The sequence below is a fragment of the Opisthocomus hoazin genome, chromosome Z (genome assembly GCF_030867145.1).
Source record: "Opisthocomus hoazin isolate bOpiHoa1 chromosome Z, bOpiHoa1.hap1, whole genome shotgun sequence".
NCBI lineage: Eukaryota > Metazoa > Chordata > Aves > Opisthocomiformes > Opisthocomidae > Opisthocomus > Opisthocomus hoazin.
Window position 1 is genome coordinate 55,417,518 of NC_134454.1, and position 26,218 is coordinate 55,443,735.

Here is a 26,218-nt window from a genome sequence, read left to right on the forward strand (position 1 = left end):
TGGGCATAACCAGTCTGTATATAGGGAGAGCTGTAAGCTGTTTGTAAAGCACTTTGAAATTCTTGGATGGAAAGTGCTCTATAAATGCAAATAGAAGGGCAGAGTTCTAACTGTGCAGTTTTAAAACCCTCTGCATGTTTTTCTAATTTACAAGTCTTTTTGTTGATCATGCCTTGAAAAAAACAGAGATTAACTTATGTTTTCAGTCCAATACAGAGAACCCTTCTTCAAGTTCACAAGTGACTTGAAGCTCAGAACATCTAACAGATCATCTAATTCAGACACCTTTATTTTTTCTTTCCTTACAATGAAAGAAGGAAGTACCCTCCACGTACATGTGACTCATTCAAGCAAATGAAACCTGTTCTGATTTCTGAAGCTGTGTTCTAAATTTCACACATTTGATTTCTTCCAGATCACCACAGACCTGAGACAGCGTTGCACAGACAGCCATACTGGAACCTCAGCCTCCGCACCTATGGCTGCAGGCATCATTGCACTGGCACTGGAAGCAAAGTAAGATCTGAGTTCTACTCTGAAAAAGAAAATTAAGCATACAGAAACGCCTTCCTCACTCATCCAGCACCTTTATCTAGGGATCTCAAAGTGCTATGGAAACTTTATTGTGGTAATTCCCAGTACCCTTCCAAAGGCAGGTAAGATGTGCGTGCTTATTTCACATGCAGGAAAGCTGCCTCATCCGGCCACTTGGGAGGAGTACAGGAATGTTGTCAGAGCGTGCAATGATGCAATGAGGAAGGCTAAGGTCCACCTGGAATTAAAGCTGGCAAGAGATGTCAAAAACAACAAGAAGGGCTTCTGCAAGTACATCAGCAGCAAAAGGAAGACTAGGGGTAATGTGGGGCCGCTGCTGAACGAGGTGAGCGCCCTGGTGACAGAGGATACGGAGAAGGCAGAGTTACTGAGTGCTTTGTTTGCTTCAGTCTTTAGTGCTAAGGCCAGCCCTCAAGTATGCCAGGCCCTGGAGGCAAGAGAGGAATCCTGCAGAAAGTATGACCTTCCCTTGGTTGAGGAGGACTGTGTGAGAGATCATTTCAGCAATCTGGACACCCACAAGTCAATAGGTCCCAATGAAATGCACCCACGAGTGCTGAGGGAGCTGGTGGATGTCATTGCTGAGCCACCCTCCATCATCTTTGAAAGGTCCTGGAGGACAGGAGAGGTGCCCGAGGACTGGACAAAAGCCAGTGTCACTCCAGTCTTCAACAAGGGCAAGAAGGAGGACCCAGGGAACTACAGGGTGGACAGCCTCACCTCCATCTCTGGAAAGATGATGGAGCAGCTCATTCTTGAGGTCATCATTAAGCAAGTGGAGGAAGAGAAGGTTATCAGGAGTAGTCAACATGGATTCACCAAGGGGAAATCATGCTTGACCAATCTGATAGCTTTCTACAATGGCATGACTGGCTGCGTAGGTGAGGGGAGAGCAGTGGATGTTGTCTGTGTCGACTTCAGCAAGGCTTTCGACACTGTCTTATAGGCAAGCTCAGGAAGTGTGGGATGCAGCAGTGGTCAGTGAGGTGGATTGAGAAATGGCTGAATGGCAGAGCTCAGAGGGTTGTCATCAGCGGCGCTGAGTCTAGTTGGAGACCTGTAACTAGTGGTGTTCCCCAGGGGTCAGTACTTGGCCCAGTCATATTCAACTTCTTCACCAATGACCTGGATAACGAGATAGAGTGTACCCTCAGCAAGTTTGCTGATGACCCAAAACTGGGAGGAGTGGCGGATACACCAGAAGGCTGTGCTGTCATCCAGCGAGACCTGGACAGGCTGGAAAGCTGGGCAGAGAGGAACCTGATGAAGTTCAACAAGGGCAAGTGCAGGGTCCTGCACCTGGGGAGGAACAACCCCATGCATCAGTACAGACTTGGGGCGGACCTGCTGGAGAGCAGCTCTGCGGAGAGGGACCTGGGTGTCCTGGTGGATGACAGGTTAACCATGAGCCAGCAGTGTGCCCTGGCTGCCAAGAAGGCCAATGGGATCTTGGGGTGCATTAGGAGGAGTGTGGCCAGCAGGTCGAGGGAGGTTCTCCTTCCCCTCTACTCTGCCCTAGTGAGGCCCCATCTGGAGTACTGTGTCCAGTTCTGGGCTCCCCAGTTCAAGAAAGATGAGGAGCTACTGGAGACAGTCCAGCGGAGTGCTACAAAGATGATGAGGGGACTGGAGCATCTCTCCTGCAAGAAAAGGCTGAGGGAGCTGGGCTTGTTTAGACTGAAGAAGAGAAGGGTGAGAGGGGACCTTATAAATGCTTATAAATATCTTGAGGTTGAGTGTCAGGAGGATGGGGCCAGCCTCTTTTCAGTGGTGCCCAGCGACAGGACAAGGGGCAACGGGCACAAACTGAAGCATGGGAAGCTCCATCTGAACATGAGGAAGAACTTCTTCCCTCTGAGGGTGATGGAGCACAGGAACAGGTTTCCCAGGGAGGTTGTGGAGTCTCCTTCTCTGGAGATATTCAAGACCCGCCTGAACAAGTTCCTTTGCAGCCTGCTGTAGGTGACCCTGCTTTGGCAGGGGGGTTCGAGCAGATGATCCACAGAGGTCCCTACCAAATCCTACCATTTCATGATTCTGTGATTCTGTGAAAAAGGATTTTTCAAGGTTAATTATGCTCTTCATCTGCTTATAAATTGCACTGCTTAGTCCTGTACACCTCTTGAATATGTCTGTATCAATGTATAGTTCTATTTCACTTTGTGCTGGAAAACAGAACAAATTATACTGTGGAAGAGTTTTGGGCCTATGAGATATTGGTTTTTCCCAACAGCGAAGTTTGGTTCCTGGGAGACATCAGGAGGTAAACAAAGCACTACGCTGGCCTGGATATGAGTTAGAACAGCCAAGAGGTTTCTTCAACTCAAACGCAAATTTACATTAAACCAGTGAAAAATGAGCAAGGCAGATTTCAACTCCAACCTGACACTTTCTTTCTTTGAGAAGCCCCATGTGGTAGGATGGGCAAATAGCTGATGGAGGATCTCACACCTGCCTATTGATTTGAACCCTCCGCTTGGTTGTTTTTTCGAACTGAGATCTGGTCCTGAAAGCCTGGCAACAAATGTTTTTGGGATGGTGGTCTGCTTACTACCTCATTTTCAAATAATATGAGCACATCTTTTTTTATTTTAGATCCAGCATTTTAGTATCAAGTGACATTTTTTGCTTTACAAACCAAAGAAGTGTAACTGAGTTTCACGCTCCTCATTTGGAATCCCCAAGGGCATAATGCAGAAATGTAGATACGCAACAACTGTCACACAGAGAAAGACATCTCTTAATCTTCACATTCTGTGGTTTTCTTATGGTATTCAGGTAGTTAATTGCTTTATCTGGTGGTTCCCAGTGTATCTAGTATCCTGTTCAGGCGCTGTGAATAAATACTTGCTTGTGTATTGCACTTCTTAGTCATTATGTATTGTTGAATTTTGCTAATTGTAAACCAGCAGTTATAGATACGAAGTATAACCAATTTAGTCAGCAGAGGCAGCAATGTTCTTACTAAAAATAAACTATTTGCGTTGCATAGTACCATCTGCTGTTGATATCAGAAATACCCTTTCTCACTAATGAGACTGAATTTGGGATTTCGGTAAATTACTCAGGAGAGACAGTATGCCCACATTTGTTCTAGTGGGCACTGGGCCTTGTTCCTCTGGAGAAGCCAAATGAAGAAAATAAATCTCATGTTGCTGACGGAAGAATACATTATACATCCCCAAGTGAACTTTATGCTCCCCTATCTATAAGCCAATGCATATGGTCCAACCCATGGTATATAAATTGAAGTTACATGAGTAAGAAGCAGCACTTGAAGTGGAAGTATTAATCTGCTGTGTTTCTACTGTGTGGTATACTCAGTGGTATAGCTTTGGAGAGAGTCTGTTTTCTACCATGAGTCTCTTCACATGAGCTATATACTTCATTTGTCTTTGGTTGCATGAAAACAAGGCTACAACAAGTTAGTACTGGGAAAAGCTAAAGAATTTTGGTGAAATCTGATACCAACGATCCATTCAGAAATTAACAATGCACAGCATTCTCAGAAAGGCAGTGCAACCAAGTAAAATCACTGAGATGAAAGGAAAATAGAGTTCACATGCTTTGTTCAGATACTTTGCATTTCTGAAGACTGATCAGATACTTGTAATAATTCCCATCTTGATTGATTTTCTTACAGAAAGGAGAAAAGCAGTGTACTGTTAGGCAAGGGGCAGTTTTGGATACACAGAACGTAGTTCTGTGTGAGCACAGTTATGTGGGGTTTGCTTGTTCATAAATACAGTCAGAGGCTAAAGGTGATGAGACACTTGAGGTGAACAGTGGAAGTCTGTCAAGTGACCTTTGTATGTCTATGTGAAGGAGAGGTTATCATTTAAGTCCCTGAGCTTTAGCTAGGTCTTTGTTCCACTGATTGACTGCCTATTATAAAAGGAGTGCTAGAGTATGTGAGCTAGAAATTTTTTGTGAATCTTTGCATTTTTGGAGTGGTTTTAAAAAATCCTCTTAATGCTGAAGTATTTGAAAAACATAAACATAAATAAATGTTTAATTTAGAATCTGTGTTTCTCTTGAGCTTTAACCACCTGTGCCACTTGTGCAATTTCAGTTATTGCATTGAGACTGACTTGGAAGTACTTTCCTGAATTCAGGTTGGCCAGTGTTTCCCATTTTAAGGTCCTGTTTTCAGTTACATAGAACTATGCCAAAGAATAATCATTCAGTCTGAAATTTTCCATGTAACTTGCTTTAAAAAGATTTTAAGAAAATTCCATCCAGACATTTCTTAAACTGAGTCTAGGTTAGAAAAAAAAATGTTTGACTGTGATAATGTTTAACTTTTTCATTGAGTTTTACTGTGCCTGTGCTTTAGAGCAACAGCTAGAAATAGAACAAGTGGATAACCATCGTTCTGGTGCCAGAGCAATGCGTTCTGCACTTATAAGCTTTTTAAGAATCTCAACTGGCATGTGCTCAGTTAGGAGTTTTAAGAGTTTGGCAGCTATATCCCCTGTAGTTACTTGGTCCTCCCAGTGTTCCCTAGCCTCAGCTTTTAGAGGCTTCCTAGGGTTGCCTCTGAAGTTGCTCTTAGGGGTGCTGCTGGCTGTTCGCCTTGAGAGCAGGGAGCCCATCTGCTTTTCCCTATCTGGTTCTTGCAGTGAGGGTAAAACAAGGAAGGTGGAAGAGGAGGAGGTTCGCTGGATTGCAGTTTCTCTGCAGTCTTTCTTTTGAGATTCCTTGCACCACAGCGTCATAACTCAACTATATTAAAAGTGATCACAGAATCACGGATCGCTGTCATTGGACTTGGCACATAGGTCAAATTCTAATCATGACTGCCTGCATTAGCCTAAGATAATGTAAGGCTTCCCCATAGGCACAGTGACAGCTGGTTCTAAAACTGGCAGCTGACCTAAGGTTTTTGTTGCTGTTGCTTCCATGCTGTCATCCCTCAGCAGAGTGCGCAATACTGTCTTTTGGGCAGTCCCATTTCAGTCTTTCTCTGGAGAAGGCCCAATAAGGGCAACAAAGCTAGTGAAGGGTCTAGAGCACAAGGCTTATGAGGAGTAGCTGAAGTACTAGGGTTGTTTAGTCTGGAGAAGAGGAGGCTCAAGGGAGACCTTATCGCCCTCTACAACTACCTGACAGGAGGTTGTATCAAGGTGGGTGTTGGTCTCTTCCCCCAGGAAACTAGCAATAGGATGAGAGGAAATGGCCTCAAGTTGCATCAGAGGAAGTTTAGATTGGCTATTGGGAAAAATTTCTTTACTGAAAGAGCAGTGAGACATTCGAATACACTGCCCAGGGAAGTGGTGGAGTCACCATCCCTGGAGGTGCTCAAAAAATGTGTAGATATGGCACTTCAGGATATGGTTTAGTAGGTATGGTGGTGGTAGGTTGACAGTTGGACTTGATGATCTTAGAGGTCTTCTCCAACCTTAATGATCCTATGATTCTATGATAAGGGATGTGATTCAGATACCTCTCTCTCGAGGAATTTCTCCTCAGAAAGTCATCATTATCAACCTGAAGTTGGGCCACTGATTGTTTTCTTTTTGGCACTTAAGATTTTCTGTCTTTGGGAAAACGCAATACTTTGCAGGCTCTGAAATCTGCCACCAATGTGTGCATTGCAGATTTGACACAGAAGATGAAAAGACTGCTTGAGCAGAAACTTAAGTTACGTTTACAGGGAAAGAGCTAGATGCTCATCAGCAAGCACATAATATTCTTTTCTAGTCAAGTAAACAGCAAGTTAACAGGATTACTTGTAGAGTATATGACAATTAGAATCTATATGGGTGTCAGACATGTCAAAAAGATGTGTTTTGTATGTCTACATGTATGCATGACTGGATTGTTAAACACCAGGGTCCATTTTTGTATCTTCTTATTTTCAGAATTAAATGATTATTCTGTGGACCATTTAGACACCTTAGCAGAGGAGAAGTGCAACAATTAGAGGCTGTCTTCATGTCTCATCCCTCTTAAAATTTGGTGCTGTAACATGCATCTTCGCACTGACTCTTTACGCAACCTGCAAAAGAATAATTTCTTCTATTAACATAGCTAATATTCCTGTCCATGGGGCTATGTATTGGAGTCATTAGGACAAGTAGTACAGTTGTAGATCTCCTGTGACAATTAGGCTGATTTGTAAGTGATGGGAATGTGTGAATAAACCAGGCAACTATTTCTTAAGTTTTGTTTCTATATTTGTCATGAAGCTCTTAAGGGTGGCCTTATGCAGAAATGAGTGATGAAAATTATCTCCTACTGTTCTACAAAATGTCTAGGGCACAGAGACTCCTTTTTATAGCAATAATTATCCATGTCTGTTCTTTCTTAGCCAAGATTTCCAAAGAAGGTTATTTGATACTTCCAAATTGAATGGTGATCCTCATCTTAATCCACCCTGTGATACTGTTTTTTTCCATGATTCTTTGGAGGAAAGTTTATTGTATTCTTCCAGCAATTCTCATCAGACTCTGCTATTTTGGCAAGAAAATTTTTTTCAGATAGACCACCTTTGTCTCATTCAAATTGGTGGTTATGAAGATAACATATCAATCATTATTCATTGTCATTAAGGAGACTACTTGTGGAAAGAAGAAATCAGATTTGGCCAAATATGATCTACTATTCCTAAGCAGGCTGCTTAAAGATAAAATTAAATTTCAGATTAATATTACTGTAATGTAATTTGTTTGTCCGATTTCATTGTTTCTCATTTACCTTGTTTCATAAACTTTTTGAGAATCCTGAAGGACAAGGGCTGTACCTTAGAGTATAACTGATGGTTAAGGACACAACATTCATTATTTTCTGGCTGCTGTGCAAGCGCTTTTGTATGTAATTGTTCTCACTTCTGCTTATTCTGGTTTCATTTTGAGTACTGTCTGGTATGTGTAATCCCACAGCAAATGCAGATGAGACATTGATAAAAAAATTTTCTGGAAGGAAATTGCCCTTTTTTTGAAATCAGTCCATTGTCAAGCAGAGTTAGTACTGTTCTTGTTGATGTGTTTGTTCATTTCAAGATGTTTAGCCATTAATTCTTCTGAGATTAATCAAGTGGTAAATCAATTAACATCAGTGACATCTTGTCTGGATCTGGGGCCCACATGGCTAGCAAACAACTGTTTACTCACTTAGGATCCAATTTTGACATGTTTTACAAATATTTGACCAATTCTGTGATTTTTCCAAATGCTTTAAAATTGGCTGCAGGACTATCTTGTTTAAAAAAACAGAAAAACAAAAAAATCCTTCTTCTTTCTCCAAATGAACTGCTATTTTGACATCATTCCAGTTTCTCTCTTTTTTTTTTCTTTTTTTTTTTTTTGTTAAAGTTTGTGAAAAAAATGATGGGCAAACAATTGCAGACCTATTTTGTTTCAAATGGAATGTACTGTAGAAGGAAAATTTCAATCTGGCAATAGTATATAGTCCTATAGTAGGCTGCAGAAATTGGTTTGAATATTGTTCTTACGCTATTAAATCTCTGAGATATAAATATGCCCAAACTGCCATTCCTTGAGAAGAAAACATAAAAGTCTTATGAATTATGCAGTAAGGAAGCAGAGTTGGAGGTTGCATAAGAGTTAGACTGATTTAACTATATACCATGTCATGTCCTGGAAGTCAGACCTTTGATCAAGGTTTTCTGCCCCAGAAATTGTTACATTATTTTTTATGATTAGAGAAGGATTGCAGATGCAACATTGAATGGCTCAGTTTTTGAGATCTGCCATGATTTTTGGTTTTAGAAGTAAGCCATGGTTCTGAGATATAATCTCATTTGCTGACTGAGCAACCTAAGTCCAGTTTATGATAGGTTAGTCTTATCAAGTGAATACTGCTATATCTTTAGATCCTTTGTCTAGGTATGGTTAGCTTTATCATTAGATCCATCATTCCTCTTTAAATAATCAGTTGAGTGTGCCCTATCTGGAATCTCCTTTAGAAGTTGAGAGGTGTATTTTAGTGCCTTATTTTTCACCAGTAGCATCAACAGCTTGCTTTATAGAATAACAGATTGTTTAGAACCCAAATCATAAAGAATGCAGCTCTTGGGATTCCTGGAGGTTTTCCTGAAGGCTTGAAACATGTTTTTCTAAAACTTTACATAGGCTTCCAGTGAAATTCCTGTTGATACTGATATTTTTTCTTGAAGCATGTTACGTGACTGTCCAAGCATACCCTATCTTACAAATCCTTAATACTCCTTACATTCCATGACATTTTCTTTCTCTTTTTTTCAGTCATTTTTGCCAGCTCAGCTGGATAAACAATTACTGTCATTCTAGTCCAAATGCCTAGTATGTTCCACTTTAAGAAAAAAAAATGCATCTATGAGCATATTAATGCTTTAATAAATACTCCGGTACAGAAGACATCAGCTATCCTTAAAAATAACAGAATAATTTAAGTATGGAAATACCCTTATGTCTTGTATCCAAAAACAGAGAGAAATTGAATGGTCATGAATTGATAGAGCTTGGAAGAAATTACAAAAAATTCTGGCTACAATTAATAAGAGGTTCACTTAAAAATCATCTTGTTTCTTCAGATAGTTCCATCTCCTCTTCCTATTTCAGCAACAGGCATAGACAGTACTTTCTGTGTTGACTCTAGAATAATACATGCTGCTTCCTGTGGTGCCCCAGCTGTACCTAGAACGGTGCTATGTTACATCAGCATAGCCATGGTCCACACACACACACTGGGAAATGTTCTGCAATGATGAAAATACACTCAGAATTAAAATCGTGTTACTGCAAAGGAAACGAGAAAAATATATATAGTTAGATGGTTTGGTCCCTGTCTAGTTAGATAGTTTGGTCCCTGTCTTTGCATTTTTCCTTACAATCTTGTTACATAAAAGAAGTTTGACATTTTTAGGCAATTCTTATGTGTTTTCAAGCATATGAATTATAAGGCTATTGGAAAGTAAAAGATGTAAAAATTAGTTATATGTGAGTGAATGTTCTATATGTCCCAAGTTTTTCTCTCCTGTATGGAATTACAGACCATGGTTCTGCAATGCATTTTCATTTTCAGCAATTCCACCAACACAGGTGAACTTCTGTTGGTTAATATGAATTAATATATGTCTACATGTGCACAGAGGATAAGCTAGGAGCAAGATTTTCTATAAACAAGTTGACTGGAGGTTTGCAATAACTTCTGCATCCCTATTGCCTTCTCCTAAAGCTGCAGCTTGTGAAAGCTGAAATTTGTCACCTGAAAGCCTAAAGTGATGCATCTTCAAAGAAAAAGAAAGTACTAATTTTTTAATCGGTTATCACATGCATTCACTGATTGCTTCCTAATAGTTTGATTTCAGCTCACAGGATAAGCAGGATTCTGCTTCCGTGTTTAAGCACCAGAAAGCACTGATTACTCAAATATTGCCAAAAAGATAGTCTTCTGATGAAACAAGTTCTCGAAGATGTGAAACAATGTGTGCAGGATGCCAATTCACACAACATTCAGTTGTGTACATCAGAGAGATGAGTGAGATTTTTTTGTGTCTTTGACAGTTAGGGGGACATAGAGAAGAAGAAGGTATTACTACTATTTGCTGTTACCCTGTGTCTGCTTCCCAAAGAAACTTCGCACTGAAATTTCTAGTAATTTGACTATGTGTCAATTTAAGAATATAGAGTCACTCCTTGTGATGGTAATGTCCCACTCACCCCAGAAAGTGACCCCCTCACAGTCACCCATGGGTTGACCTTCCCCACACTCTCATGGCTGTTGCCTTGGTGTAGTTTCTGCCTGCAAGTGGAAGCAAAGCCAAAGTATCATGCCTTAAAGATAAGTACGGAGAAGAGGTCTCTTGTCTGCTAGCCCAGGTGACTTCGTGGTCTGAGAGACAGCAGAGCGTGTTAAGGCACTGAACCAAGATTTCCCAGGTTTTCAGTGATTGGCTAGTCCTGGACAGTGTAGACAGCCAGTGCTGCGTCTGATAAAGTTCATTCTGGTCCATCTTCATCATTACAACTGAGTGGAGTTGTGCCAGTGCATGCAATAAGGGCAGGTAATGATACTCTGAGAATGAAACTGAGTGACTGGTGTTTGGCACTGCAGTACTTTTTTCCTCTGCATTATTTAGTGGCCCAGTTTCTCTGCATTTTTAAATGGAAAACCATTTGTCTTCTTACAGATGATAGGAAAACTGAGAAATTGGAAGGAGAAGGAAAAGAACCCCAATGACGGCCATCCACCTTTAGGTCATATTCTAAGATAAGAAATTCTCTTTCGGATGGATTTAAGAGAAACAATAAAACTACAATCCCTAAAGATTTACTATAGTCCTACAAGATAAATGGGTATTAATGTCATAGTGAGGATGCAAAGGGTATCTTCCTTCACCTTCCTGGTGGACAGGTTATTAGGAATCCCTTAAAGGACTACACATGTGTGGAGTTAGGCACTTGCTCTGTAAACCGTTCACATTCAGTGCTGGCTGCTGAGTCTTCTTGAAGAATACACATAGACCGTCAGTGAATTCCAAGTCTGGGGGTAATAGACAAATAAAGGCACAGAGGCCCCCGAAATAGCTTTAACAGAAGCTGAAGGAATTGCTAGCTTTAGCACACAATTAGTAAGATTTAGCAGAGCTTTTCAGCAAGCCAACATCAGCTTTTTTTTCCTTTGCCCTGATCAAGGTAGGTAACATACAGTGGTTGGTGGTCATACAAATTGCCTCTGTGTAAAATGTACTCCTTCATCTTCCCATAAGTTTTACATAATAGAATATTATCATGTATCGTTATAATCTGCTTAATGCAAATATCCCAGCTGTATAAAAGATTTCATGTAGTAATTCTGCAAAATTAGGAGGTGTTCTTTCGAATGCAGCAAAGGAAAGCAGAGAAGAGAAATGAGGGTTGTTTTCATTTAAATACGTTTTAGCTTACATGACCTTGTATCCCTACATTCTGGTAAAAAATGTCTGATCTGTGACTTTGTCTTTCCCCTTTTTCATAGTCCATTTCTGACCTGGAGAGACATACAGCATATTATTGTCAGGACTTCACGTGCAGGACATCTGAATGCTAACGACTGGAAAACCAATGCGGCTGGTTATAAGGGTGAGAGCTTGATTTCTTCTTCGCCATCAGAGGCAACATCTAATTTGGTATTTTTGAACAAGAAATGCTCTGAAGTAGTTTGTTTAATCCTATGTTGTGCATAGTTTTGAGATCTTTCAGGCTCACACTGAAGTGGCCTATCTTCTCTTTTATAAGGAAAACCTCTTAGAATGACTAAACCCGAAAATGGCAGCTACAAAATGCATTGGCCAGACCTTCTTAGTCCTGTTCAGTCCTATCTCATGCATTTTTAAATTTTTTTCTTGTATGGCTAGTATTCTGATAAGATAGTCTAGAGTCAAAGAGGCAGCGATTTCTGGATTCAGACCGTTTTCTCATTCAGAGGTGTTGACAATTTGAATTAAAAATGACAAAACAGTAATTTCAAATTTCTATTTTATATGGTTCACCCTACATTATTTATATTTAAGATTTCTGACAGATTTAGGACAAAATCAAATCTTGAGCTGTCAGGACTTATAATGGGACAGAAATCATAGTATCCTGTCAGCTGTCATGTAGGTTTCTAAAATTCTGTACAATCTTAATTTTGTATTAAAGCTACATCTTTTTAACTCTATATTCTCTTCTGTAGTGCAAGCAGAGGCAAACATTTGTGCCATTAAATAAGACGTATATTTTCAGGATGGGTTAAAACTAGACCTTGAATTGATACAACATTGTATTTCTACACAGATTGGCTTCTGATTCCCATTCACTAAATTCTTGCTGCTTTTGGTTTGGATTGCATCTAAAACAAACCCAAGAATGGCTTATTTCTGGTTCTCTTTTTATGAGAATTCACCCAAGACAGTAATACTAATTTAAAGATGAGATTTGAACTGTTTTGTGCTAGAATCTCCTGAGAGAAAATGTGATACACAAGAACCATCAAATCTTTACCCTGATTGCGCTTTAAAACTGAAGCCTAGCTTTAATCTATTTCGGATCAAGGCATTTCTACCGTAGAGCATCTTTAATATATCATTCTGACCTATGACGTTTCTGCTGCAATGGAATTGAAAACAAACCAAAAAATCTTTCATTTTTTTGGATCCAAACTAGGCTCTAACAACAGAGGATAGATTTAGAAATGGGTATTTGACTCAAAACCCCCCATCACATAAAGCTTCTGACATTCAGGAGCTTGGTTTTGTCTCATTTACAAAAGCATGCCCACACACAAAAAACATAAATAGTGAGAGACAAATACTTCCTTGATAGCGATAATATTCCAGTATTTGTTACTGTGAAACATTTCCCAGGATTTATAAGTTTTGGCAGGAGATTGTGACTGTATTGTCATTTTGTGGGAGCTATCTGAAGTTCAGACAATTCTTTTCAAGTAGCATAAAGTAGAGCATTTTTTTTCTGTAACTCACTTCCAGAATTCTGTATTTTTACATTTTTCCACTTGTTGCCCAAGAGAGGCAAACACCCTGTGAGGCATTTCACAGCAGCTGTCACTCATTATCAAAGGAGAGGTCACACTAACACACCAGCAGCAGCAGCACTGGCAGCAGGATTTGCAGTGTTACACTGCTGGAGCCTGCTTATTCTGAATCCTTGGAGCCATGCATTTTTCTATGCACTATAGCAGATAAATAATGAGAAAAAGGGCCAAAAAAGGGTTTCTCCTCCACTTGTGCGAAGTCACGAACATAGATAAACTCAACTGGGGGACTGGGATTCAGGATACAACTTGAGCTGGCAGAGCTCTGCTGTAGACTCCATGGTGGAATTGAAAAAGAGGAAGACAAAACTAAGTGCCTTGACCTCTGTGGAGCTCAGGAATCAACCTTAACCCAAATAAAAGCACTAGTTTTAGCTAAATTATTTTGGCAACTTAGGCTGAGCAAATGGTTCCAATAAAAATGCAGCTCTCTTTAAACCTGTGTTGGTTTTGGAAGAAGGAAAAGCAAAAGATTTAGATTAAATCACAACATCCAAACCTGAATTCAAAAGGGAGTTTGCACACCGCTGTTGGCAAGACTGAAACAGTTTTTTTACTGTTGCATGTGGCAATATTTAGTATAATATTACACTATTATCCTTCACTATTGCCAAGAGTAACAATTAAAGTATGGCTTTTCATAGATGAATTACTCTAATCAGACTGAGTTCTTTAAGGAATTGTATCATGATTTTATTGACAGCAAGATCCATATTTCTGCCACAGCATGTTCTTAACAAGGAGAGGAGTGGAAGATTTTGGGTTTTTTTAATTAACTAAGGCAAAGACAGTCACAAGAAACAATCTGCTTTTCCTATATGCATGCTAGAGCAGAAAGAATAAAACGAGGAGAAACAGAGAGACAGGCTTGCTCCGTTAGAAATGAGAACTGAAAGGGTGAAAACAACAAAAACTTGGAAGAACTTCTCACTCAACAAAGGGTCAGCAAGAACTGGTAGTTGAAAGTGGGTCAGCATGCCTTTTCAGGGGCTGTTTTGCTGAGCTGCATGGCAACCCTGTCCCTCGCTGTAGTCCGTGGCAGTGTTTTGCCATTGCAGAACACACAGAAGGAGCTCACACATGTCATTACAAGTTGCACGATCCCCTTTTTTTTTCTGCCTTACATTCATAAAAAGAAAGATTAATTCATGAAAAACACTTCAGCCAGCTAGTGGTTTGCTAAAGCAGTGCCCATTATTTGTTTAGTTTTCTGGCAAGTAAACAGCTTTCATTAAATGCATGTCAATAGATGTAACTATGGAATAAGCAAGAATTTTAGCTTGGTAATTTTTTTATTGTTGTTTTTTGTCAGCCAGCATGTACCTTATTACCTAGTAGTCTCAAACAAAAAGACTTGAATACTCATTTACGTGTATTCTCTGGTTAGTCAGTTGCACATATAATTCATCAGTAGATAAACAGGTATGCTATATTCAATTTTACTTCGAAATCAGAGGGTTTTTTTATAATTAAAGCAGTTAATTAACTGATTAATGGAAAAATACTAAAGAACATCTGTATTTGTGAATATATCAAAACTGCTGATCTGATTTGGCTATGGCAGATTGGTGTGCAAAGGCTCCTTGTTCTGTCAGTTGTTTGGTCAACAACAGAGCACACAACTTCATGCATAAAAAGGGAACGTGTTAATGCCAACTTGTCTCTAGGTTGAAAGATACAGAATGAAACCCTGCAGTTTTAAGAACAAGGTTCAAATCATCTGAACAATTCTTTATCTGTAAGTGAAACTCCAAATACTGTCAAATACTGTCTGGGGAAACAGACCATTTGCGGTCAAGGAACAGTATTAATTTGCAGGGAGATTTTTAGAGATCATCCTTCATTCTTCCTGGCTCTACAGTGTAGACAAGATCTCTTCAGTACAGTAAAATAAATACTACTGAAAGATAAAAGGAAATCAAAATTCTAGCCACTTTTTTTCATTTTCAGGACCTTCCTGTGCTCAGTGTTGGTATTCTTCCTACAGAAACTGAGAGTTGTCTCATTTGCCGGGGAGTAACAGAATACCAAAGTTATGTCGCGTCCCTTTAGGTTAGCCAAAGTATCTGCTCCTTCCACTGGAGAGTGACCACTGGAGAGAACTGGTCACTTATTGTTTTACAGCTTTTTAATATAATTGCTTAATTACAGTAGTTAATACAACTGGTGGTTATTCTTGTTGTAAGTAGAGCATTACCAGTCTGAGAGTGAGAAGGAGACTAGCCTGTGTATGCTCCGATATAGGAGACCTGGAGTCGTCAGATCTAAATTGCTGTGGAGTGACCAGTAACCAGGCACAAATTGAGAGACCAGCAAGAAAATCTTCACAACAATGAGTACATTTCAGAGAAGATAAATAAACTGTTCATAAACACCCTGCTGCATATTTTCTATAACTTCAAAATTACATTTTTAAATTTTTGTTAGAAGCTGGCAGAAGACTTTAAAAATAGCAGGCACTTGTGAATGGTTATGTGAACAAATCAAAGCTGTTCGAATATCAAAAGACCTTCCAGTCTTACAGATGCTAGGTGATATTTTCACATGCTGTTAGCAGCCAATATCAACGCCTACCCACCCCTGATGCCCATACACACGGTGCATGGAGCAAGTGGAACATGGTCTTTGAGTTTGGCTGTGTAATATCCCAGTTTTGGGTAGCTGGCAATCTGACACCAAACACATGAAGTTGCATTTGCCTTTGTAGGAGTGAGGAAGATCATATCCTATGCAAGCTAGACTAATGATTTTTATGCTTGAAATATTAACTTGATATTTTGAGATCGACAACTTAAAATGCTGTGGAGAAGTTTCTTGTTCAGCTTGTTGCTGAACATGGGCAAATGGAAACTGTCTCACATGTGACTCATTTCTCTTGTGCTTCCAGGGCTGTGTTGGCTGAGGCAGTATTTCCTCACCAGGAATACACCTACTGCCATGTCCTCTGGCCACCTGCTCTTCTCAGCAGGTCTATAGCTTCATTGCCATGCCATGACACAGAACTGTTTCTGTGGCTTTACAACACCCAGGGGAATGCCCTTAAGCCAGATTTTGTGCCCAAATGCATTACTCCTTGAAAAAGGCTCCATCTCACTAGTGTCGCTCTCTAAACCATTAGTGTAAGAATAATATCATGAGAAGAATCTGACATCTGGAGTCCTATTTACCCGATGTTAAGCTACACAATTTTAATGTTGTGGGAATTACATTTATCAAGAAACAAGCATATAACATACCATTTCCAAATGTGAGCCACCCGAACCAGAATCTTACTAAATAGAGTTTATGACCTTTGGAAGAAGGTGCAGGCCACTCAGGAGGACTACAAGCGTGTCGTGACATTACGCAGGGAGAAAATTATAAGGACCAAAGCCTAACTAGGACTTAATTTGGCTACTGCAGTAAAAGACAATTAAAAATGTTTCTATAAATACATTAACAGCAAAAGGAGGGGTCAGGAGAATCTCCATCCTTCATTGGCTGCAGGGGGAAACTTAGTGACAAAGGATGAGGAAAAGTCTGAGGAACTTAATGCCTTCTTTGTCTGTCTTTAATAATAAGTCCAGTTGTTCTCAGTGTCTCCAGCCCAGTCCTGCACTTGGGTCACAACAACCCCATGTAATGCTACAAGTTTGGGGAAGAGTGGCTGGAAAGTGGCCCAGCGGAAAAAGTCATAGGGGTGTTGCTTGACAGCCGGCTGAACATGAGCCAGCAGTGTGCCCAGGCAGCCAAGAAAGTGAAGAGCATGCTGGTCTTTATGTAGAAATAGTGTGGCCAGCAGGAATAGGGAAGTCATTGTTCCTTTGTACTCAGTACTGGTGAGACTACACCTGAATACTGTGTTCAGTTTTGGGCCCCCCTACTACAAGAAAGACATTGAGGTGCTGGGGCATGTCCAAAGAGGAGCAACGAAGCTGGTGAAAGATCTAGGGAACAAGTCTTATGAGGAGCAGCTGAAGTTGCTGAGGTTGCTCAGTCTGGAGAAGAGAAGGCTGAGGGGACACCTTATTACTCTCTACAACCACCTGAAAGCACGTTGTAGTGAGGTGGGTGTTGGTCTGTTTTTCCAGGTAACAAGTGATAGGACGAGAGGAAATGGCCTCAAGTTGTGTTAGGGGAGGTTTAGCCTGGACTTTAGGAAAAATTCCTCCACTGAACGGGTTTTTAAGCACTGGAACAGTGAACTGGTTCGATTAATCTGAACATTTTTTGCCTTGTAGCCCCTGCTTGGAAGTTGTTTGAAGTCAGAGCAGCGTTTAGTTTAGCACCAGGAAAGAAGAGAAGCAAACCAGCTACAATTAGTAGCTAGTCTAACAGTAAGTGGAAGTGTCTACCCCAGCACTGACAGAATATGTATGAATGTATGATGGGAAAAGGTCTGTGTCCTCAGGAATCTCAAACCACATTTAAGGTTCGTAAGAATCACATGGTCAGTACCTTGATTGTTGCTTTGTACAGAAAACATTGCTGTAGTTAGAGAAAGTATCAGAGGTGGAATTTGGAAATTGAAAATATCAGAGCTGGAATTTGGAAATTAAGATAGCTGAGGAAAAGTGGAGTAAAAACATGCATTTTTTAGCAACGAGTTTAAGGTGATTGTATTTTTATGGTGTGGTCACTGCAACCTTTCTAGATGTCTCTTGTTTCCTTCCCACATGCAAAAATTCAGCTCACAGCTGTAAATAAAGTTTTCTTAAATGTAATATTAAAATTGCATTAGAAATTTTTCAATGTTTTATATGTTAAACTCAGACAAATTGCCAGGTATCTGAACTCTGCTAGCCTTGAGCAAGACCTAAAAAATCCCTCTGGGATTTGGGGAAGTTAGCTGGAAAATACATTGAATTTTGCAGCCTAGATCATGGTTATTGGATTTCCTCCCCACCCCCCCCACCTCCTCCCCCCCAGCACAAATTGAGATCCACACAATGTTGCTTCCAGTTGAAAGACATGTAAGATCAGGAGTATATCTGTATATTTCCAGAGATATAGATGTACAAAGGGGAAGAGGGAATCTCTCACAGAAGCCAGGGAGGTGTCATTTCTTTTCCCAGCCTCAAAGTCTTCATTGTCAAAACTTCTCATTACTTGTCGGCTCTGCAGCACTCTGTTTTCTGCTGGCTCTGAAAAGCAAGGAATGGAGTTGTGAATGTAAAATGGAGTCTAAGCAGAAACTTCCAGCCTGTGCTGGGGTACATAACAAAAAGTAGATTGACATCTTGCATTACAGTTGGTTGCTTTCCTGGGGTCATATATTGTGAGTCAAACTTACACATATTTTAAAATGTAAATAAAATGGCTCTAAAGGAGGAGTAACAGCACACAAAAGGGAAAAATAAGCTTTAAATTTCTATTATGAAACCACTCAGAATTGTCAGCAAACCATGATCAGACTGGCAGACAAAGAATCTAAAAATGTTGTGTCTCTGGTCAACAACTGACAGACATTGACGTCCGTCCGTCCGTCCTAGATATAAAGCTGTGCACAATTACTATGCTCTGCAGCTCTTAGTATTCCAAACATTGCCAAGTGGACTGACAGCACTAACAGGATGCACACCATGGAAATGATAACCTTTGACATTATTTTCTTTTAACAAGCCCAACTCAGACCTTTAGCAAAACTCTGCAAAGGGGCGGAGAGGAAGGGGAGGAACAGAAGTCTTCCCCTATAGACTGTTAACCTAAGAGTCTGCCACTTAATGTGAAATGTAGATATTTGCAGTATTAAGAAATAAGAACTGGGATCAATGAATTTAAAAGTGAATGATAAACTGGTACAATTCTCCAAAGCAGAGTGCTTTAATTAGAGACAATGAAGACTGTATTTTAAAAGAAAAGTCCTTACAAGTTATATGCATTTTCATGACCTTTTTATGTACTAACTATCAAATCAGTACGTTTGTGCAAATGTTCTAGACAGATACCTAGCCATACTTGTGTACACCCATGGCAATGGCAAACATCTTGTGCACAGGGTAGTTCTGTCTTTTTTCATAAACAAAAAGAACCAGCCTTTGAGAACGCCAAAGCTCTTCATTACTATTGCATTGCTATAGTGCATTTCAGTAATTACAAAACTAGCAGTTGTTTTACTATCAGAGTGTGTCCACTATAGTGGAACTCAGATTCAGGCCAGTTAGGAAGCAGATCACACCATCTGCTAAACAGTATTTTAAGCACTTAGAGAATCTTGTCAGGATGTAGAACATCGAGTAATAATAAGGAAAGACGAGGGCTTACATAGGACAACTCAGATTAGTTAGGTGCCTAAAGTTGTTTATAACTGTATCACTTTTTCCCTCCAGAAAAGTCCACTATTTTGGTGTCACTTTTAAGTCAGGGGATGCAGAAACTCACCCACGAGGTCTTCTGCTGTCATTACTGGTCCAGCTGTCTACGTAGACTTGGCTTATTATTTAACTTCCTTTTGCTTCAGGTTACTGATCTGAATCTACTACACAGTTCTACAGCAACAGTGTGAAGTCTGCTGAGTTAGTTAATAATTTTTCTGCTTTGGGGTGAGGTTGGTATAGTTTTAGTTCTAAAAATCACTATCATTATTATTAAATAATTTGCAAAACACTTTGTTATGACTTCTGTGTATTTGTGTATATCCTTCCTCTGCTGAACTCTACTGCAGCCCTGTGCTCACTCAGGAATTAGTTTTAGTGTAAATATCCCTCTGGAGCACTGACACTTCCAAGCAGACACAGTCACTGTGCAAGACAGCACTAGAAGGATGTTTGGCACCGTGTGTCTGATACACCTGACAGCACAGAAGTGCCATCTTTGTGTCTGCTGCTATCTGTCAGCATTTCCACTTACAGTGCCTTTTACTCATCTGTCATCATCTGTTCTGAGATGAAGCCTAGCACAGAGGATCTCACCAAAAGGTGTTTTTATTGTTTGATAGGGTGAAATGACATTTGGCTGCTTTTGAGTTGTCAGGGAATTCTAATGTACCTCTGAGGGTAAATTTTCTCCTGATAAAAGAAATGACTACATTTTCTTAAAAGGTGTTCCATGGTGCAGTCACAAAAAGGCTTTTTTTATTTAAAGAAAACTTGCAAGCTGCCATGTTTTTCAGTAGATCTGTGTGCTTTTTCATGAAAAACGTCAAATATAAAAAGACTATCACTAGTCAAAAAATTACTGCTTCTATTACTGTAGATGCTTCTTAGCCAACTTTATTTCGGCAAACTTTTTTCTCCCTTCTACATGCTCATAATCCTCAGATTTATTCCATTCACATAAGCTGGCTCATTTCAAGTGATATAAATGAATGTCTTTAGAAGAGACTTTACGATTTACAGCCAAATGCTGCTGCAGAGAAGCAGCAGCTTGTCTACCTTAGCAGTCAGCAGTAGTCAGATTTTCTGCTTCTATCACAATAAGAGGCAAAGTAAACCAGTCTTCCTGGTCACTTTACTGAGGTTTTCAGCAAGGCTTGCAGGTGTCTTTGAGGAAAATGTCACCATATCCAGGGCACATTAGATACCATGTGCTCTGAGAACTGCATTAATCGGGTTTACTCACACCTAAACAAGCTCTGAGAAGTAAATTGGGAACTGATTCAGGTCTTGCTGCGGGCAGCACAGAACTTGGCATGGCTGTGCTGGGTACACATGGGCACTCACTGCTGACCATGGACCATAGGGTGGCTAAATCCCAGGACTACCGACCACTGTCTAGAGGCTGCTAACACTCATGAGAGGGGGAAGTATTTGTGTGGTGCTTGCTGTTACTACTAGTAGAGTCTGACTCTGATGCTCCAAAAGTGTAATTCGCTCTTAGTCCTTTTTGTCAACCAAAGTCTGTGCTTAATAACCATACATGTTTTAAATTCCTGAAGAAGAAAAATTATGCCAGGATGTGAATGCCGATGTGATCTTGGATTTAAATCCTTAGTGTTTTAAGGTGGTGTGTTTTATGGCTATTTTTTAAGTGACTGCAAACTCTCATAGCAGCTAATGCGGTATCAGCTGCATACAGAAACTGTTCACAAAGGTACACTGATTACTGGAGGTTTACCTCCTACTAGCTATCCCGCTAGTGTTCCTGGGCCATCTATATTTTATTTTGTCAGGTACACAGAAAAAATGTAAGATCCAGAGGGCTGATCTTTTTTGTCACATGTATTATCAGGTAAATCCATGGTTGGTGTATTATCGAGGAAATTATTTGTACTGATAGAAAAATAAAAAATGGACATACTGGGCCCAGTACTGACCCCTGAGAGACACCACTAGTTACCAGCCTCCAACTAGACTCAGCGCCGCTGATGACAACCCTCTGAGTTCTGCCATTCAGCCAGTTCTCAATCCACTTCACCGACCACTCATCCAGCCCACACTTCCTGAGCTTCCCTAGGAGCATATCATGGGAGACAGTGTCGAAAGCCTTGCTGAAGTCAAGGTAGACAACATCCACGGCTCTCCCTTCGTCTACCCAGCATTCTGTTGATATCCTTCTGACCACAAAAATGGTCAGAGGGCTGAAGCACCTCTCCTATGAGGAAAGGCTGAGAGGGTTGGGGTTGTTCAGCCTGGAGAAGTCTCTGGGGAGACCTTATTGTGACATTTCAGTATATAAAGTGGGCTTATAAGAAGGATGGAGAGAGACTTTTTACCAAGGCCTATAGTGACAACACAAGGGGCAATAGTTTTAAATGGAAAGAGGATAGATTTACATTGGACATAACAAAGACATTTTTTATGGTGAGAGTGGTGAGGCACTGAAACAGGTTGCCCAGAAAAGTTGAGGAAGTCTTCAAGGAGAAGGTGGACAGAGCTTTGAGCAGCCTGGTCTAGTGGAAGATGACCTTGCCCATGGCAGGGATGTTGGACTAGATGAGCTTTAAAGGTCCCTTCCAACCCAAACCGTTCTGTGCTTCTATGATTCTGTGATGTAGAGGCCTCTCAGTTTCTTGTTGTGCATCTTTGTAGCTGCCACTTTTAAGACAAATCTATTGGACAACTTTCCGTCCTTCAAATCGTTCTCTGGTGTGATGGTAAGAGTGAGAACTCAGTCTTCTACTGTCCCTGCTGAGTCTTTAAAAATACCTGGATTTAAGGGAATTCTGCAGGGAGGGAGGACTGAGTTTGCTGTTTGCTTTGTCTTTAGGTAGAAAAATTGAGGGGTTGGTTCTGTGTAAAATATAAAAATACAAATAATGTGCTTAATCTAAAAAGCATTGAGGGAGTTTGTTTTACAAGCAAGAATAAAGAATCTTCTTGCACAGTTGTACTATTGGCTTGTAAAGCAGTTATGTGTTTCAGAAATCACATCCAGTTATCACAGATTACTGATCATAGGTTGACACAAAATGGGAATATGGCTGAAACAAGATGGATTCTCGTTCAAGATCAGTGTTCTCTTCGTTAGGACATGACAAAACAGAATTAAAATAGTTTAAGGCATGTGTTGTTATAACATTTCTCATTTTTTGTCCCTTAATTATCTTTAGATAATTGTCTTTCCTGGTTCAAGCATTTTGACATGCTAAGCAAATGACAGAAGATTCAAGTAATATAGAATTAGAGCTTTATATTTGCAAATAAAATGTCAACTGATAAAGAAGTATTGGTGTAGGTCAGTTTCAAGTATTTATAGAAAGAGAGTAACTCAGGAGTCTCACATCTTCTAGTCTTGCTAAGCAACGTTTAAGAAAAACACATTGTAAGGGACATTTTAGACTCCAGTTATGCTGGTCTCATTTTCATCATAGAATCATCATAGAATCATAGGTTGGAAAAGACCTCTTAAGATCATCACGTCCAACCGTCACCCCAACACCACCATGCCTACTAAACCATGTCCTGAAGTGCCACATCTACACGTTTTTTGAACACCTCCAAGGATGGTGACTCCACCACTTCCCTGAGCAGCCTATTCCAATGCCTGACCACTCTTTCAGTAATTTCTCCTAATAGCAAATCAATTATATCAGTCAATTTTGGATGAGACTGGATCAAGATCCTAAAGTAGCATATATGAACAAGTCATGAAAATGTACATATCAAACAGCTGAATCTAGTTTAGGAAAGCTGCATATTCCTCATTTGACAAACTGAAGTTACTACCATCTCTCTCCTTCTGATTTAATGTTTGATATGTGTATACAAAATATTTATCTTTCCAAAGCTACTTTCACAATATAGAAAATTAAAGGCCAAAAATATAGTAGGGAGAAAATATTCTGCAATGTTGTTTGTCAGATGAGTATAACAGAACCTAAGTAATGATGAGGTACCTTGATGACAGGCAATGAAACTGCAGCCTAACAAATCAAGCGGAGGCAGTGGAAATGCTGTGTTTTCAGCATCTGGGCCCAGTTTTCCCGGAGTCTGCATGATTCTGCGTTATAATTTATCAACACCAGCCTTTCAGTTTCAGACAAAAACAAAAGGATTATGAAAAAGCTGACAAAGTCTATCCAGCAGCTGAGCAGGCCTTTATTTCATGGTGCACTAACAGAGGAATTGCTCCAGGGATAAATAAATGGACTTTAGCCCTGAGAAATGTTATTTTCTGTAATGATAATAAGAGTAAAGAGATCAGCTAAAACTCAATGTTTAGTTTGTATTGCGGGAGGCAAGTTCTTCTCTCAGACTTGTCCTGCATCTGTAAAGCTCTGTATATGCCTGTGATTTTGCAGAAATAGGGATGGATCAGTTTGCATTGCTGCATGAGTAGAGAGAGGGTTCAAGGAAAGTTCTGCCCATGAACACCTTGTTCATAAGGAGATCACAGTTTTCAATCCTTCAGCTCAACAACAGCAACAGTCTGCTCCTTGGTCACCAGCTTACGTTGCACCAACCTCATATTCCTGTTCTGTCTCTGAAAGGCAAATATCTTCTTACAAAACAGCCCTATATCCCCTCTGACATGTTCAATGACTCCTAGCAACAACTGAGCTCAGTAGCAATTCACAGCAGTGGTAATTTAGAGCACATAAGTGGGTATATGCAAGGTCCTGGGGCATTTTGCACTTGCAGTTAGCTTATTTCACTCCGCAATCATCAGTACCTTTCAAATATTGCTTTTCTATCTGGGTTAGCAGAAGTGAGTTCATACCATTCGCATACACATCAGTGGCGGTTCCAGATGTTTCCCAGAAGATATTTATGGCCCCATGTGGACCACTGAGGTCATTCTTAACCTCTGGGAGAAGAACCTTGGCATAGAGTTCACAGCAGTACTAGCATATACATAGATGAAGGGGTGCAATTTGAAGGCAGTAGGAAACAAAATCTCCTTTCTTCTGTAAGACACAGGGGATCAACTACTTTTGTTAACTCTGTGGTTCTTTCCTAAATTGCTTTTATTCAGTCTTTGAAAATTATGGGCCTCTGCTGGTACCTGCAGCTGCTAACCAACCCACTGGATCAAGGGCTTTCAAGTGCAAACGTCACAGACAGCCAAATGTCAGCTGCCTGGAAGCTTCTCACGTGGAAGGATTTAGGAGCACCCCTGACTGTCAGGAAGTTTTTATTTCAATGGGAAGGCCTTTCAAGGAAAAAATGTACTTCTGTTTCAGCTATGGAAAAAAAAACCAGCAGGTGCAGATCTTCTCACTCCCACCACTGCTCTTGTGCAAGAAAGTTTAAGCATTGTGTCATGAATGATTAACACAACCACGTAACCTTGGATGGTAATTTTTTCTCCTGGATGAAAAATGAACACAATTCTATCTTCCAAGTAATTTTTAGCATAGGAAAGAAAGCAAGTTCACTCTCTAGACTGCAGGTATATTTTTAATATGCATATTAGGGCAGAAAAATTCTAGGGTGAGGGGGCTTAAAAGCCACTTCAGTTTCCATCAGAAGGTCACTGCCTGCCAGTGGCAATGTCCGGTGCTCTTCTGCCCTTATTTCTGGGTGATAAAAGGCTCTTCCTTGATCTCAGTAGTTGGGCTGAACACACAGGATCTTACAACTGGACATCCGGAGCGCTAACCCAATGCAAGTTGGTACCTGTCAGGAATTAAAAATGCATTTTCCATGGGTTAGCTCAAAAGATTTTTCCTTTCATGAAATATTAATCTCTCACTGTTTAAATGTAATACTATACAGAGTAATTGTGTACAGTCACAGACCAAGTGAATTAACACTCTTGTTCTTCCTACTGTTCTTCAGAGCAGACAGAATGATTATTAAGTAAAATTTTAAATATCAGAGCAATGCATGCAGTGTAAGAACAAATTAGTTCACAGATAAATATGGTCTCATCAGAAGATTCAGGTTTTGTAAGATGACACCTATGACCAAGGAGATTTCCATCACAGGAACCGTCCTCACAGTGCAAACAGTTTCTCTATCTAAGATTTCCTTGCCCTTTTTCCGACTGCCTCCTCCCACATGTGAAAATGGGATGTCTCTTTCCCTGTCTGTTTGTTTGTGGAATACGTTAAAGAGAGTTCGGAAGGCTGAAGGAGGGCTGATTTAAATTATTTTCATATATTTTGGTTGTTGTGTTCCATTTCTGAAAATGGTACCTGCCTCATCTGGCAGAAGAGCTGTGTTTAGTTCTCTCCAAATGAACATTTCCATGCTATGTGCACTTTAGTTTGGGGCTGAAGGGGAAGAAGATGGGAAGGAAACCAGTTAATTACACAGTCGTTACGCCTTGCAGTATTTTCCATTGAGGAACCCTCTTCAGCTGGCAGTTTCAGACAGTACTAGATACTGCCGTATTTGGAAGATGGGATCCTTAAGCACTGATTATTTTTGTGCTTTGAACGGTTATTTGTTTTACAAGGTTGGGCTTTTTTTGGATGGAGTCCTCTGAATTCTGGTTTGGCAATAAATAGAGGCTGCTTTTACATACCCTCTGCAAAGTGCAGTTGGAAAGATTTACACCATGCCTGGTCTCATTACTGATGAAAATAGCACTTATGTTTTTCTGAGGGTTTTCTGGTAGCACCGTCTGGGGTAGCAACCAAAACTGATTTAGTAATATTTGTCATCTAAACTCCTCCCTCTGGAAGATTTTTCCCTTCACCTTCTCCTGTCAGAACTTTAGCAAGAGCACTGATTTGTCACAAGAGAACAACCTGGCTAGCAGCTCTTCTAATTTATCAAAATCTATTTGCAAGCTTCTGTTTTGATTGGAACAGCAACTAAAACCACACAGCTGATTC

General features: G+C 40.2%; 1 protein-coding gene across 4 annotated transcripts in view; it reads left to right on the forward strand.

Moving 5' to 3' along the window:
• The window catches only part of PCSK5 (proprotein convertase subtilisin/kexin type 5), a 260,034-nt gene that overhangs the window by 138,205 nt on the left and 95,611 nt on the right, over positions 1–26,218 (forward strand). For 3 of the 4 annotated variants that reach the window (XM_075447030.1, XM_075447031.1, XM_075447032.1), the window contains exons 9-10: positions 416–516; positions 11,518–11,621. In XM_075447030.1, the coding sequence (XP_075303145.1) occupies positions 416–516; positions 11,518–11,621 (205 nt within the window). Of the gene's footprint in view, positions 1–415; positions 517–11,517; positions 11,622–19,513; positions 19,595–26,218 lie in introns of those variants that run through there. The other variant, XM_075447033.1, reaches the window with a different exon arrangement.